This window comes from Mya arenaria, chromosome 3 (assembly GCF_026914265.1).
Source record: "Mya arenaria isolate MELC-2E11 chromosome 3, ASM2691426v1".
In the NCBI taxonomy this organism is placed as follows: Eukaryota; Metazoa; Mollusca; class Bivalvia; order Myida; family Myidae; genus Mya; species Mya arenaria.
The window spans coordinates 74231492-74248347 of record NC_069124.1 but is presented as its reverse complement, the minus strand read 5'-3'; the positions used below and the strand labels follow the sequence as shown (position 1 = coordinate 74248347).

Here is a 16856-nt window from a genome sequence, read left to right as displayed (position 1 = left end):
TTCTAATTGGGACAAACATCGAATATGTGTCCTTCTAACTGAGGCAAACATCGATTATGTGTCCTCTTAACTTGGCCAAACATAGACTATGTGTCCTTCTTGCTGGGACAAACGTCGAACATGTGTCCTTCTGACTTGGACATACATCGAATACGTGTCTTTCTAACTGGAACAAACATCGAATATGTGTCCTTACTGGAACAAACATCAAATATATGTCCTTCTGACTTGGACAGACATCGAATCTGTGTCTTTCTAACTGGAACAAACATCGAATATGTGTCCTTCTGACCTTCTCTCCTTTTAAATTCAAAAATAACAACTTAGAAGTAGTAAACGAATACAAGTATCTCGGGATTTATTTTAGTAGAACCGGTTCATTTGCTAGCTGCAAAAACATATAGCTTCTCAGGCAACACGTGCAATGTATAGTCTAATAAGAAACTCAAATCGCCTATCATTACCTGTTGACCTACGTATAGGACTCTTTGATAAAACAATTAAACCTATTTTGTTATATGGTGCAGAAATTTGGGGATTTGGTAACAATAGCATACTGGAAAGGGTCCAACTTAAATACTTGAAATGTGTTCTCAAATTAAAACGATCAACACCAAATTACATGGTCTATGGCGAAACAGGCATAAAACATTTATCAATCGATATAGAAGAAAGAAATATAGTTGTTGTTATTTTTTTTTTTTGGGGGGGGGGGGAATTACAAACACCATTCAATAATACACAAGAAAAACTCTCATCACTGATATATAAAGTTATATATAACTTAGCACTTCCATTAGATGACAAAGTAACAAAGAAAAATATCCCTGGATATATTTCATTAAAACGATTTTCATCAAATGTGGCCTGAATAACCTATGGCTTAATCAAGAAGTAATAAATCACAAGTGGTTAAAAACAATGTAAAGCAAAAGCTAATCGATGTATTTTTAAATGATTGGTTGTCGGGTATGGAAAATGCAAGCAACAGTATATTTTATAAAAAAAATTAAAAAGGACTATGGATTTGAAAAGTATCTCACCAGATTTCCAAATAGACAGTTATTTTCATTCATCAAATTTAGAACAAGAAATTATAGAATGCCTATTGAAATAGGCAATTGGCGTAGAATACCACTCAACGAACGACTATGTACTCATTGCAATAACAAACTAGGAGACGAATTTCATTATTTGTTTGAATGTCAATACTTAGACGATGAAAGAAATCAGTTTCTAAACCCTTACTTTTATAGATCTCCAATACATTTAAATTAGAAAAAAACTAATGAATACAGGCAGTAAACAAACACAGATAAATCTATATAGATTTGTTAATATTATTCTTTCAAAAATTAAGTAACTATATGCAATATAGTGAATTGATAGTGATTTGCTTGAAAATTTCCATTCATTATTTGAGTTTTTGAATGTATGTATTTTAATACATATGTAAATATATGTACTGTAGTTATATGTTAATCATTGTCGATTTGAAGATTTTTCACAAACATATATGTATGACATGTGCTGTAGTTTAAATTATTATAATTATGTAAAACATTAATGTTGTCATATTGGCTTAATACGATGTTAGTTAGAAACAAGCTGTGATGTATTATTAACATGTCTCATGTCAGAAAAACAAAATATTGAATTAAAAACCCCTTTGACTTCTTATCATTTTGTTTCGGATAGGTTTTCTCATATATTAAGGGGTTTTCGTATGACTTTCTCTTCTTTTACAGTATTTCGTTCGCCAAATTTGATTAAATATATCATTTTTCAATTAGGCACACACTTGTAAGATAATCTTTTTCTTATGTACAAGTGATTCAAAGGTAATATTTCTGCTATTGATACAATCTTATTCATTGAGAATTGTCTAAAATGTTTTCTGACTTCATGTGAATGACTCTCCGATACTCGTGTTGGGTATCATATAAATTGTAGTTAGAAATTTACAATGTATCTGCCGCCATGTATGTATATACGTTGTGTATATGACCTCATTTGCCATGTGTATGGTATGAGCGAATAAACGGTGTTTGTTTGACTGGGACAAACATCGAATAGGTGTCTTTCTAACTGGAACGAACATCGAATACGTGTCCTTCTGACTTGGACAAACATCGAATATTTGTCCTTCTTTGTGTGACAAACATCGAATTTGTGGCTTTCTGACTTGGACAGGCATCGAATACGTCTCTTTCTAACTGGGACAAACATCGTAAATGTGTCCTTCTGACTTGGACAGGCGTCGATTAATATTCCTTCTAACTGGTACAAACATCGAATATGTGTCCTCCTTACTGGGACAAACATAGACTAATTGGAACAGACATCAAATTTTGTCCTTCTTACAAGGACAGACATCGAATGTGTGTCCTTCTAGCAGGGACAAACATTGAATACGTGTCCTATCTTGGGCCGACATCGAAAATGTTTGCTAACTGGGACAGAAATCGAACATTTGCCCCTCTAAAAAGGACGGACAAGGTGTGTCCTAACATATATCTATATGTGTCCTTCTAAGCAGAACGAACAGACAATATGTACTTCTTACTGGGACAAGACATTTGTAGGAATCAACTTCTAGGAAGTACTCATAATAACAGCACCTCAAGAATTAAGCAATTAATACAAAAATCTTTCGAAAGTCTTTCTTAACAGAAATGTCTTTATTATTTCAAATAAAATACATTCGAAATGTTGCACTGCGTGTTTAAATTTAATTCCCTCCTTTAAGTAAACTTTACATATGTGTTTAACGACCTTTTATGTTTGGTTATTTTATTAGACTGTAAATAAGTTCACACACACAAATATATTTCATAGCAAGCATAAGCTACATGGTGACAGTTATTGTTAAGTCTTCAAAGTCTCAACTTGGCGAAAAAGAAACACACATTTTATACATTATATTTCCCAATGAATATGATTTACTAATGTTCATTTCTCAACAACATTTTGACACCGACTTTGATTTGAAGCCATAAGCTGAATTCTTTAACACAACTAGATAGGACATCATGTAATCATTAGGCTCAATCATGGTAAAATACATTGTATAATGCTTCTGTGAAATGATTATATGGGCACTTCAAATATCACAGTTATATATATATATATACATATATATGGCATTTATGTACTTAAAATGGAATTTTCTCTCCTGAGATATCTGCATACACAACTTTAGTGAGTGGAAGATAAGACTTCTGAAGTTTATCGAGGTAAAAAAGAGGATCGTCAATGACATCCGGGTCATAAGCTTGCTTCTTGAGTGTAATTTTCGACTGTTTCACGGTCTGGGTCATTTCAAGGTCGCCCCGCGCTACCCGCAGGAAGAGCGGCTTGGCGTACCCCGGAAGTGTCCTGTCGCAATGTTCCAGGATGGCCTGCAGGGACACGGCTTCCGTGTCAGCAGACCAGGGTCGGTTTAAAGCCAGGGTCGCCATACCCGCGCGGCCCTCGTAACCTGGGGAATTATGTACATATTCATGCAGGGGTCAAATAAAGCATGGAGTGGAATGCATGAGTGTCATTCAAAATTCCATCTGATAGAAATCAAGTCATAAGCATCTCGTCAAAGAAAAATAATTTCTTTAAACTCACAGACAATAAGAGATTGATGTTCAGTATGAATATGAGTTAAGAAATTAAATGAAAATAAATTTCACCACATGTATAACATTGGCAAGTCTTATAAATAAATAAATGTACTACAATCTTTTATCTAATAATTAAATTGAAAAAGAACCGTCTATTAATGCTCATAACAGAAAAATATAATTCCAACTGTATTCGTATATCCATCACAATTTCTTGGCAGCCCCTCCCCTAGCATCCATGTTTTTTTTATAAATCAACATGGGTTAAGGGATCTTACAGTGGGTCACCTTAAAAACATTTCTGTGAAATTATTTTAAAATCGGGCCTATCGTTTGTGCAGAGAAGATTATTTTAAGTTTTCCATGTAGAAAAATAGTGAAAAGTAGCCACGCCTCTGGCGACCATGTTTTTTACGTATCAACATGGGGTAAAGGAATTTAATACAGACTCACCCATCGAACATTTCTGTGGCATTATTTTAAAATCAGGCCAGCGCATTCTGAGGAGAAGATTTACAAAGTTTTCCGTACTAAACAACGAGTGAAAAAGTAGCCCCGCCCCTGGCGGCCATGTCTTTTTACGGATCAACAATGGAGTGAAGGAATTCGATACAGAGTCACCTATTGAACATTTCTGTGAAATTATTTGTAAATCATACGGTTTCTGAGAAGATTTTCAAAGTTTTTCCATTCGGTTCAATGCCATGGCAAGCAGAGTTCTGAATGGAACCACTTTTATCGAATGAATCTGGAACAGGACCACCAAAGGAAAATTCTTGTGATGTTTGGTTGAAATTGTCCCAGTGGTTTAGGAGGAGTTGTTGTTAAGAAGAAAATGTTGACGACGGACGACAGAAAACGGGCAATCAACCTATCACAATAGCTCACGTTGAGCACTTGGTACTCAGTTGAGCTTAAAGCCGCGCGTGATCCGGCTGACTTTTATGTATTACCCGGGATGTGTACTCCGTAAACACAGGCGTCCGTGACAAAATCGAGCAGGCTCAGGAAGTTGCTCACCTCTGTCGTGGATACATTCTCTCCCTTCCACCTGAACATAGAGACACGGTATAGTTGGTATTATGTATATACTAGTGTGTACTTTTAACGATCTACGCACCCCAGAAAAACAAACTAAAATTAAATATACAATGTCAAGTGGATGCAGTTTAACACGAATTATTGTAGACCAATAAAATTCGAGTTTTATTCAAGTTCCTGTGCCAATGACGTCAAAAAGGCATTCAAGCTATCTTTTCAATAGCGGTTAATGTAATCTTCGCTATAGCTTAGTACCTATACTCTATCACCTCGGCAGAGGCCCCAATCTCACAAATTCTATTCTATTACACGAACTTAAACATTATAAACTAGAGAACTCCGTCAGTCAATAAATTCAAGAGAGTATAGTCAGTAACCAAGCGTCCTCTAGAATATAAACAGGCAAACCATGGAAAAGTATCCAATTCTGATTGGTCGACAAATAAATGCATACACTAAATGATCATACTATAAGCACCCTTATATCACCATTCTTCGTTGCACGCAGTATTTCTATATAAAAAAAATAAATGTTAATTTCGTATCGTTATATCATAAAAGCGTTGTTTTAAGCATCATTTGCAATTGTATGATTTTGAATATCAAACGCGCCGCGATGCGAACGACAACGCTCGTTTGTTTTGTTGTTGTTCTTGTATGTTTTTTATTTGAAAAAAAAGAACGTCACTCGATATTGATTAAAGCCCGAGTTAACAGATATCCTGAACAGGTTTAAATTTTGGTCAATGTTCAAGTTTTAAACAAAACAGCCGAGGACGACACTAAGGCTATTTCGGCTTTATCTTCGAAACACAGACGAGTTAAAGAAAGCACTGCCCGACGCAATGCCTTTGAATGACGCCATATTCAAAGTCTAGTGTGAATTATTCAGGAAGGGACATGCTCCACCTGTATGTGTCTCCTATCCTGTCACAAAAGTACAAGAAGTAGAGTCGGTCCCGCCTCATAAGGTCACCCGTGTTAAAGTACGAGTCGCCCTTCACCAGAACGTCCCTGGAATAAAATAGAAATCAAAATGACCATTCTTTACATCTGAAGTTCGAATCATCATTAAGTTCATTTCGAAAAATAATGTGTACGAGAAAGTGTATGTACACCGTGTATTAAATACACATGTATCCCGCAAATCGCAAATGCGGGATAAAAAATATAATAATCACAACTAATTTTAAGTGTAATTGTTAAGAACTTTCGAAATTTCGAAGAACTGTGCGTTACCTAATGATTTCGGTATAAAACGCTCGTGACAACAACCTTCGTAAACATCCCATTATGATGTCACCATCTACGAAGATTTCTTAAAGTTAAATAAATTTCGATAATCCGTTTTAATATGCACGAGTTTCTTTACAAAATGGAAGTTATGTGCGAGACCTGACGATTTTGCTCTCTGTGAGTTCCTTTCTTCCCTGGTACCCGTCAAACTCGCTCTTCGGGGTGATCTTCCCCAGACATAGGCCCGGCTCGTCTACAACACGTAGTGTCATAGAAAACATTGATTTAAAATTACATTCAAAACATGAACATGCCATTCAGATTATCAGAAATTCATGTTTTTTGCATTTCCACTCCTTATTTCTTTCAATTGTTAAAGGTTATTTCCATCAACCAGACCTATTGGTGAACTTAAATAAACAAAAATAATACAGTGAATATCAGTAGACAGTCATCGCTTACCTATGTCTGCGGGGACGCACAGACCATGGGAATTTCGCACCAAACACTCGTTCTCCACGTCCCACTTGCAGAAGCTGACCGGAAACAGTTTCGTCTAGAGGAGAACAAACAAGCATGTACATGTATAATTGTAATCATGGTTCAATTTTAATCATATTTTACAAATCTCCCCGAAACATGAAGTAATAATAACTACAGTAAATGAGCCAACGATAATTATTATCTATATAAGAACAAGGTGCCCCAAACGCGATCCCATGAAAGCTTCCTACACAGCATGAAATAAGATAACTAAATATTATCAGTTTCAAACGTTTTTGTTTAAATCTTAGCAACAGTGACCTTGACTTTGACCATGGGGTCCCGAACGCAATCCCGTGAGAGTTCTACATAAACTCTTCATATAGGCCAAGTTTGGTCACAATATGTCAACCCTTTCTAGTCATTCAGTTTCAACCGGGTTTTTTTCTAATTTTAGTTACAATGAGCTTGGTGACCCCAAAATGCAAACCCATGAAAGGTCTCCATAAACTGTGTACCAAGCTTGAAATGTCAATTCTCACTTAAGTTATTTAGTTGCATATATAGGAGTTTGATGCCATTCAACATTATTCTACTACCTAGTAGTGATACTATGAACAACAAGAGCTGTCACAGAGACAGCGCACTCGACTATTCCGCCGCTTTTCGGTGTATGGATTGAAATTTTTTGGCGAAACATGCATGGATCACTGTCAGATTAGATTTCAATGCAATACATGATGTGCTGAGGTATTTAGATAAATTGAATTGAAAAATATTTGAGGTGGTACGCAAACTTTAACGTAAATTCTTAGTAGAAAAAGGGGCTAAATTCTGTCAAAATGCTTGATACAGTGACCTCCTCCTGTGTATTGGTTGGGGGCATGATGGTGAACGAGCGTGCGAAGTTTCAAAGTCAAATGTCAATTGACTTTGAAAAAATTTGAGGTGGTACGCAAACTTTAACGTAAATTCTAAGTAGAAAAAGGGGCAAAATTCTGTCAAAATGCTTGATACAGTGACCTCCTCCTGTGTATTAGTTGGGGGCATGATGGTGAACAAGCGTGCGAAGTTTCAAAGTCAGATGTCAATGGACTTTGAAAACATTTGAGGTGGTACGCAAACTTTAACGTATATTCTAAGTAGAAAAAGGGGCATAATTTTGTCAAAATGCTTGATAGAGTTACCTCCTCCTATGTACAGGTTGGGGGCATGATGGTGAACAAGTGTACAAAGTTTCAAAGCCATTTGTCAATGGACTTTGAAAATATTTAAGGTGGTACGCAAACTTTAACATAAGTGGTTACGCCGACGCCGACATCGACGCCGACGCTCGAGTGACTAGGATAGCTCTCCTTATTCTTCGAATAGTCGAGCTTAAATGGTTAAAACCAACCACATTAAATTGCCATTTAAGTCTTAAATACAATTGTATGTCGTTATTATACCAGAAGGGGTGAAGCGCGGCCGATGCTGCCATCCTTGTTAAGCACATTAAGGTAGCCGACATTTCCCTCCGTGGCCCCGTAGAACTCGGCTATGTGTTTGATTTTAAAACGCGTACGGAACTCCGAGAAAATGTCCTGACGAAGACCGTTTCCAATGGCAACACGCACTTTGTGGTTTGTATCGTCTGCGCTCTATCACAACATAGAACATATTCTTATACCGCGGTAAGAACAAAGTTTCTTAAGCCATTTGTGGCAAAACAAAAAGCACAGCGTGCCTGCACCACGTAGGCTATAGCATGATGGAAGTCTTTAAGTAATTGTCAACGATGATGACAACATAAAACGATCGCCGCGGAACGAACGTCAACGCTCGACTGTTGATGTTGTTTTTGCTGTTGTTGTGCTGATGTTGTTATTTTTTTCAAACGGTGTGTTGTTTACTTATCATTCAAGCCAAAGATAAAGGTCTTGCTATACATGAATACCAAGTTTAATTTTAATTTTAAGTTTTATTAATTTCTTGAATACAGTTTATATATAGTTTTTGCACGCCTTCATCGAGGTAAAATGTGTTCATTGTTCTCACCTTGTCATTTGTTAGAAGGTACCTGCACATCTCGCCTATGTATATGATGACAGTGACCCCGTACCGCCGACAGTCCGGGAAGAATTGGGACCGAGAAAACCGCTTGCGGAGAACACACGTCGCTCCTGACAGAGTTAACAGAATACTTTCATGATGTCAGAACTGTCCGATTTGTGGAAAAGTTTCAACATTCTGTGTTTGGTAACATTTGTCTCACGGGTCTCGCTAAATAAATATTGAAAATCCATCTAAGAAAATTTGTCGACGAATAATAGATATACACGGTAGTCAATTGCATAGTCGATTACACGTCTACATGTTAACGTGAAATTCGACGTGAACACTTAATGAACAGAACAGTAATATATGACAACATGGTTAATAATAATAATAATAACAATAATAATAACAATAATAACAATAATAATAATAATAAAATAATAATAATAATAATTATGAGTATTAAGTTCTGTTGCATCTGTACAAACTGTTCAATACCTCCCCATATACATTGGAAGAAACCGATCATGAGCGCGCTAGAATGGAACAACGGCATTGTGACGTAAATGACGTCATCGGAGCATACCCCCACTGCCTTAGACAGAATGCTGGATATAAGAAGTCTTTTAGAAGATACGACAGCTGCCTTTGGTAAGCCTGAAACATATATAACTATTAAAACAAAAATGAATATACTTTCATTGACAGCGCCTCTGTATTAATCTTGTTATAGTCATTGTACGCCGTAGAAAAAAAAACACTCTTTGAAAAATAAAAGCAGACAAACCTGTGGTTCCCGAGGTGAAAATATAGACCGACGGGTGGTTCGGTCCGATGTTCGCCCTTACTCTGGGTGGGACCGGGGCCGCACTTGCCGCCTCTAGTAGAGAATCCAGCGATTTGAAGTCAGCGGGTAGCAGGGCATCCGCCATCCCGTGCACATAGACCGTCATTTCCGGCAAGTCATCAACAATTTCGACAACGGAGTCCAACAAAGACGGATCTTATATGGTATTATAGTTAGAAAGTTAAAACAATTCAAAATGTTTTTGATATTGACATATGAATTTAAGACAAAACTTTGACAATAACGTAAAAACGTGAAAGCGGTTTTTGCATTAATGCTGTTAAAGGCAAGCTTATGTTTTCTCTCATTAAGGTTGATTTATTACTTGGAACATTCAGGTTTATTGGACAATCGGTGAGAATGATATAGGAGTCCAACTTGGTAATATGTATGTACATGTATTTTATTTAAAAAAAAATCTTCTGTGACAGCTTTGACTGAGGCGACATAAAACAACATTAATTGCTCAAGTTTTTACTTAAATATCTTGATTCTGACGAAAGCTTAAATGTAGCTTATTGAATCACGCTCGAGCCCGCCTCCTAGGTACCGGTATTGATGTCTTTATTGAGAGGCCATGAGCCAGTTCACCTCAGGGTGAGGATCAAACCGACAACGGCGGACATCTATACCACTTGACTATTTACCCGCATTATATATCAATTGCTTGCCCTGGTAGATTCCGGTGTATTGTTAAAGTTTTTAGCAATTATACATACCCGACCCGACGATGAGTGTCTTGGTGGGTGTGGCATTGATACAGTGAAGCAGGGCACGCCCCCTCAGGCTCGTGTTTACAAGGGTTACAGCCACCCCCTGCTTCATAAGCCCTTGAGGAAGAAAAAATAAGCATAACCTCCATAAACAAGAGCCGTCGTAAGACAGCGCGCTCGACTAAGCCGCTTTGACTTTGAAGTGAATACAATAACGATGTAATATTACAAAGTTTGGTCTCTTTATGTCAAACCTAACTAAAATTATTCGATACATAAGGTGACTTTGATGCTGCCCTCCCACCATCAGGCCCGAACAATGACACAAGTCATTCAAATAACTTGATTTCCCATTATGAAAATGTGGTTAAGAATATACAAATATGCTTTTCAAAAGAAATAAAAAAAATCAAAAAAAAATCAAAAAAAATCAAGGGCCATAATTTGTATTTAGTGTTAAAATGAAGTCATGTTTCTTGTTGTAAGATGAGTCATGTTTCTTGTTGTAAGATGGTGGTAAATAATTTTGAATTTTATTTAGTGCATTGAATGAACGTTATAGAAGTTTTTTTTATTAAAATCCTAACTTGCCCTTAACTTTTACTTGCCTAAAACTTTAACCTTAGTCAGTCAGGGGCCATAACTTGTATTAAGGATATGGAGTTATGTAACCTCATTGGGTAATGGTCCTGATTATATATATATTGGTCCTGGCCATAATCTGTGTAAAGAATAATATGGAGTTATCTAACTTCATCATGTGATGGCCCTGAACAACTGTGTGAAGTATTAAGTCAATTGAATGACGCCGGGGCGAGTAGTATAGCCCACCTATTCTTCGAATAGTCGAGCTAAAAACTGATGAACCTGAATATCCAAGACTAGTGCATTTAAATAACAGTGAATTCATTATAAACATTAAGTCAGCTGGTGATATTAAAAGCATAGTGATTCAATTGAATATGCCTTAGAACTCGACATACTCACGCGTTACTTGTAATAGAAATCAATGCCAAAAAAAAAACGTAAGAGAAAAGTCCCAATTTCTCGGCAGCCTAAATAATCGAAAATGTAATACAGACGGACATCAAACACAAAAAAAAACATTGCTGAAATAATTTCATTGCGAACCGATGTTTGAGTTGTTTTCCTCGTGTGCTACAAGTATACATGTCCCTACCCAAGACCACAAACAGGAACTCCGGACAGTTGTGTTGAAGCAGAATGACAGTGTCCCCGGTTTCAAGTCTCAACTGCTGCCGTGACATGTTCGCTATTCGATTTGCGTGAGAGTCCATTTCCTTGAATCAGAGTAAATGCTATGGACATGATTGGGAGTAAAGAGAGATGTATGCTGAATTGTACCCGTGATCCGTTGGTTCAGATCATGTCTGGTAATTATTGAGAGGGTTTAATTTGAAATACGATAGTTTGACCTCTAAACAGGACTTGATTATATCATTAGGCCTAAATAATACATGTGTTTCAAGGGCGACCCAATCATAGTGATACTTGTTGACTGCAATAAAACATTTAAGTATTATTTATTTGATTCACAATTAAACAAATTGTAACTATTCGCGACTTGCTTTGCAGTTTGACTAGACTTAAAAATTTGTCCTTGCCGAAACTTTAGCAATTTTGAAACCCTTGAAATATACGTTTTAGGCTTAAACATTCTAGTTTAACAGTTTTCAAGACAAAAGACATTCATAACTTAATACCAGTGTCGTCCTACCTTGTATGTGTATTTCTGATCCTCAAACAACAAAATGTTTCTATCTGGATGCTTCTTGACGCATTGCTCAAAAATATCAATGGCATGGACGCCTTCTTTGGTCCAGCGTTCGAGGCGCTTGGCGCCCGGAAGAACCTTCCGGATGTACTCGATGTCCACCAGAAGCCAGGGGCATAGCGCTTTGATTAGCAGGTACCCGGCGCCTGCGGTCGCCAACAGACTCCCCCCTATCGCCAACGCCGTGTCCATTCTGAGTTCCGGTGTGTTGTGGATTAACGACGGACGGCCAGCTCGTATGTGCTACTTCTCATACCTATACGGCAAGTGATGAAATGTAAACACATACTTCTGTAATAATGTACTAGTTGAATATTCTTTACTTAACCTAAGTCATCCATCATATTCAGTACAAAAAAGCTTAAATAATCTTCTTCACCGATAGCTTTTTTATATAGGCATAATTTCATTTAAAAACAAATTAATAAAATTGCTATACAATCATAGTAAATGTTTGTTATATTACCTCACTTTAATATATCATATCATACTATTAACGTTGTAATGGTGCTATTCAAAAATAAAATCTGGTCATCCAAAACTAATGTATGGTAAATCAATAAATTAGATATAGAAATTATGTCGATCGTAAATGTATATATAACTGCCCTAAAACATTTTAGCATCTGAATGTTGAATGGATAACCTTCAGGTATTCCACCAGTAGCGACGTCGTTAAACCTCATTTATTTTCGTACAACGTTGGATTTTATGCGGCTTGCTGATCAGTAACAAAATAATATAACGTCATTTTCTGCGGCAAAATATTTTAAAATTATATGTGATCAAGAGGTTCCGTACCATCACCGACAGAGAGGCTTTCATTGTATATGTTATACATTCATCCTGTGTTTTATATGTGTACATGTAATGCATAAATACATAAAAATAAGCCATTTTTACAAATACTAGTTTACCAAGCTAAGATGCTCAGTTCTTGTGTGTCGTTTCTGACGTTGATGACCGTGATGACTTTCGACTGAGATAATTGTTTTTGATGATTATAACAGTTAGATTCAGGATTTTTAACGTCAAATCATCTCATTTAAGTGGACAAACATATTATTTCATTCCAGTATAGATCAGTCAAACCTCAGGAAGTCAAATAACCATTACTGTAACATACAGTATACCGACAGTACAATGGCGTGCATGTACACATACACTGTACTTGTAAGCGTTTGCAGCAGCCCGATGATTATATGTATACATGTGTTCATGTACTTTGCAGCAGCCCGATGATTATATGTATACATGTGTTCATGTACTGAATTTGTGCCTTTCAGGTCACAATGTATAATTTATTACATTACCCGCTAACTAATTAGTTTTTATTGAAATACAACTTAAAAATAATGCATAATTTGTACCTTTATATTCCGATGTTGTTGGCTCTTGTATCCTTGACATACATATTTTAAAACTTATCGAGCAAGCTACATGACTGTACATAAACAGCACGCTCCAGTGCGTCAGGTCACTCACTCTATAGACCACAATGAAGCAAGGTATATAGGCCGTGCAATTTCTGCCCCTAGCAAGGAAGGGAAGGGAATCAATGCGCTGATAGCGTTGAATGGCTTTCGGCCTGCAACTTTTTGTGAGTATAGTTCAGTAATTGTAAAACATAATTATAAACATAAACATTTAACGAAAGTATATATGCCCGCTCATAAGTTCCTTCGCGAACACTTTTAGAGTTTAAAGTTGATTCTCAATGAGATCATGCAGTATAAGTCACTTGAAATGTGGTCTACGCCAAATAGTTACTTATAAGGTATGGAGTAATTCTCAATATCATATTTAACCCTTATCTGGAGCTTTGGTTTCATGAACAATGCACTGCCACGGATAGGTGTTAAGGAATAGTTAGTAGAATCTACTCGACACTTGAAACTTGACTTAGGCGCATTTAATTTAATTACTACCAGGGTATGCCAGCTAAACCAAATGCATCCAAACAAAATGCATTGGACATATTCATTAGATTTATGTTTAAACCTTCTTTCTACAACGCCAAATACCTCTGACTCAAATCACCCACATACTATTTATTTCCTGTATGTTTGATGTACATACATGTATCTTAATTATGCACTCAACGTATATCACTCGTGGAAAAAATGAACAGATTTATATCAGGGTTTTTTTTTTTTAAATATGCATATATGCATCATACTACATGCTAAAGATATTGCACTGAAATTACTGAGACAAACTGAGAAATATTCACATACTTTCCATTCGGCATATTAAACATGACTATGACACAAATTGGAGCAGGTTGATAGCCTGTCAACGTTTTACGCCATTTAATTTGAGTGGTAAACGTGAATAATATTCATTTAGTAATAGTAAAAAGGTAGTTAGTATGTACTTACACAAGATAATGGTTTTATACGACCCACATTTTACAAACACAAGTATAATCTAACAATCTCAATAAAAAAATGTCAAGAAATTTAAAACATAGAAAATATACTCTTGAAATAACTAAACTCCCCCCCCCCGAAAATAAATAAATAAATAAATAAAAATAAAATAAAAATAAAATGGATTTACATTTAACGCCTATTAGCATTTAATTGCATCATAATACGATCCATATTTTTCCGGGTTTTAACGACTTCGCAGAGTTTATTTCCGGGGAGTACACATGTCCGGATACGATGACCCACATTCTATTCTAAACTACTATGTACATGTAGATATAATTGGTCCTTGGCCGAAGCAAAATCGAAACACAGGTATATAGGATTCTGCTTTTTACATTGCGTTCTGTAACTCGCCGATATTAAAATAATTACTTATTGTTCATTTCAATTGCGTTATACATGTATTACACAAAACGCAGCTTATTCGAACTATATTAACCGCATAACATAGATTGAGGACTCGTTATTTATAGAAGCTAATTAATATGCAGAACGCAGTCCGTAGCTATTGCCTACGGGGTATGTACGATGTTAATGTAAATGGAAATTAGGTCGGTGACCACCGCAGTTCTAAACGCGCTGGGGTTGATACGCCCGTGTGCGCATTAATTCGTCAAAAGTTAAAAATGTCATGTCGATCTGCTGATGCGATTTCCGAGATACGGTTATAAAAGCTGCTGCCTGTAGTTTCTGATGCCTTAGATAACAAGGACTCAGACCAGCTATGTTTCTTCTGGGAAAGAATTAAATTCCTACATATTTTGCATAGCTATTGATTACAAGTATTCATGTTGTATTTATTTATAGTTTGTATTATATTATTATGGAACAGTTAATATTTCTGTAATGCACCAGTCAATTGTTACCACGGCCCCCAGGTCCGGGGGTATAACGGGGATAACCAAGGAAATGGGCCGTGTTTTTACCTTTCAGGTGGCCCAGCAGTGCCGGGTGAATGCGGTGGCTTTGTCTTCGTGCAAAGTATAGTGGGGAATTAGACTTACCTAGGGTCCCTGGGGTGCGGGGGCATTTGGTGGGGATTTTACCCGGGTTTTGCTGGGCCAAAAGTCAAAGTCCCTGCTATTCCCCGGACCTGGGGTCCGTGGTTACAATTGACTGGTGCATAAACCGATAAAATAGTCCTTTTTATTTTTTTTAGTTCAGTCCGTCGGGGGAGAGTAGTACGGGTGTTTTCCGAAAATATCCTCCGGAGAATAATAATAACTGGGGTTTTTTAGTTTAGTTTTGCTACATGTACACTCTTGTTCATTTTTTTGTTGTTTTATCTGAGAAAATTAAATTGAGCCACCGGATATTTTGATAAATAAAACAATAATGTTTACTTTTTTTTTACTAATCTATATGTGTACGAGTTGGAGAGGCCGAGTTAGTCGAACTATTATTAGAAAGAATATAATACACTCAAGGTAGCAATATTTCGGGTCATGGGAAGATACTCAGAATAATCATCAGCTTAGTTAAGAGTCATGTTTTAATTTTTTTTTTTTTTTTTAAATTCAGCTTTCATAGGAAGAAAAACAAAAAAGCGCTTTTTAATCCCCCGCCACGGAGTGGTGAGGTGATTATAGATATGCACTTCGTCCGTCCGTCTGTCAGTCCGTCTGTCCTTCCGTCTGGCTGTAACATTTCGTGTCCGGACTATAACTTACTTATGCATTAATGGATTACCATATTACCGTTAAAATGTTGTCCTCATTGAGACGATGTGCAGTGACCCTGACCCGGACCCATACCTCAAAGGTCAAGGTCACACGAGATATTCATAGGTCAGAGTGCACATGCTCGTGTCCGCTCTATAACTTACTTATGCATTGATGCATTACCATATCACTTGGTACAAATGTTGTCCTCATTGAGAAGATGTGCAGTGACCTTAACCCAGGTCCATATATCAAAGGTCAAGGTCACATGAGATATTTAAAGGTCAGAGTACACGTGCTCATGTCGGCGTTATAACTTACTTTTGCATTGATGGATTACCATATTACTTGGTACACATGTCATTCTCGCTGAGACGATGTGCAGTGACCTTGACCCGGGTCCATACATCAAAGGTCAAGGTCAAACGAGACATTTAAAGGTCAGAGTACATATACTCGTGTCCGCACTATTACTTACTTATGCATTGGTGAATTACCATATTACTTGGTACAAATGTTGTCCGATGTGCAGTGACCTTGACCCGTGTCCATATCTCAAAGGTCAAGGTCACACGAGATATTTAAAGGTCAGAGTACACATACTCGTGTCCGCGCTATAACTTACTAATGCATTGATATATTACCATATTACTTGGAACAAATGTCGTCCTTGTTGAGATGATGTGCTGTGACATTGACCCAGGTCCATACCTAAACGGTCAAGGTCACACGAGACATTTAAAGGTCAGAGTACACATGCTCGTGTCCGCACCATTACTTACTTATGCATTGACGGATTACCATATTACTTGGTACAAATGTTGTCCTTGTTGAGACGATGTGCAGTGACCTTCTCCCATGTCCATACCCCTAAGTTCAAAGTCACACGGGACATTTAAAGGTCAAAGTACAAATACTCGTGTCTGCGCTATAACTTACTTTTGCATTGATGGATTACCATATTACTTGGTACAAATGTCCTTTTCGGTGAGAC

General features: G+C 36.9%; 1 protein-coding gene across 1 annotated transcript in view; it reads right to left on the bottom strand.

Moving 5' to 3' along the window:
* LOC128228201 (long-chain fatty acid transport protein 6-like) overlaps nucleotides 1-13224 on the bottom strand; it is a 32165-nt gene extending 18941 nt beyond the window's left edge. Inside the window, exons 1-12 of the mRNA XM_052939364.1 lie at nucleotides 13137-13224; nucleotides 11710-12022; nucleotides 11152-11272; nucleotides 9978-10088; nucleotides 9199-9414; nucleotides 8910-9068; nucleotides 8412-8536; nucleotides 7823-8014; nucleotides 6354-6447; nucleotides 6051-6144; nucleotides 5565-5669; nucleotides 4568-4665 (exon numbers count right to left, since the gene is read on the bottom strand). Of these exons, the coding sequence (XP_052795324.1) occupies nucleotides 4568-4665; nucleotides 5565-5669; nucleotides 6051-6144; nucleotides 6354-6447; nucleotides 7823-8014; nucleotides 8412-8536; nucleotides 8910-9068; nucleotides 9199-9414; nucleotides 9978-10088; nucleotides 11152-11272; nucleotides 11710-11958 (1564 nt within the window). The 5' untranslated portion in view covers nucleotides 11959-12022; nucleotides 13137-13224. The remainder of the gene's footprint in view (nucleotides 1-4567; nucleotides 4666-5564; nucleotides 5670-6050; nucleotides 6145-6353; nucleotides 6448-7822; nucleotides 8015-8411; nucleotides 8537-8909; nucleotides 9069-9198; nucleotides 9415-9977; nucleotides 10089-11151; nucleotides 11273-11709; nucleotides 12023-13136) is intronic.
* Between the last annotated feature and the right edge of the window lie 3632 nt (nucleotides 13225-16856).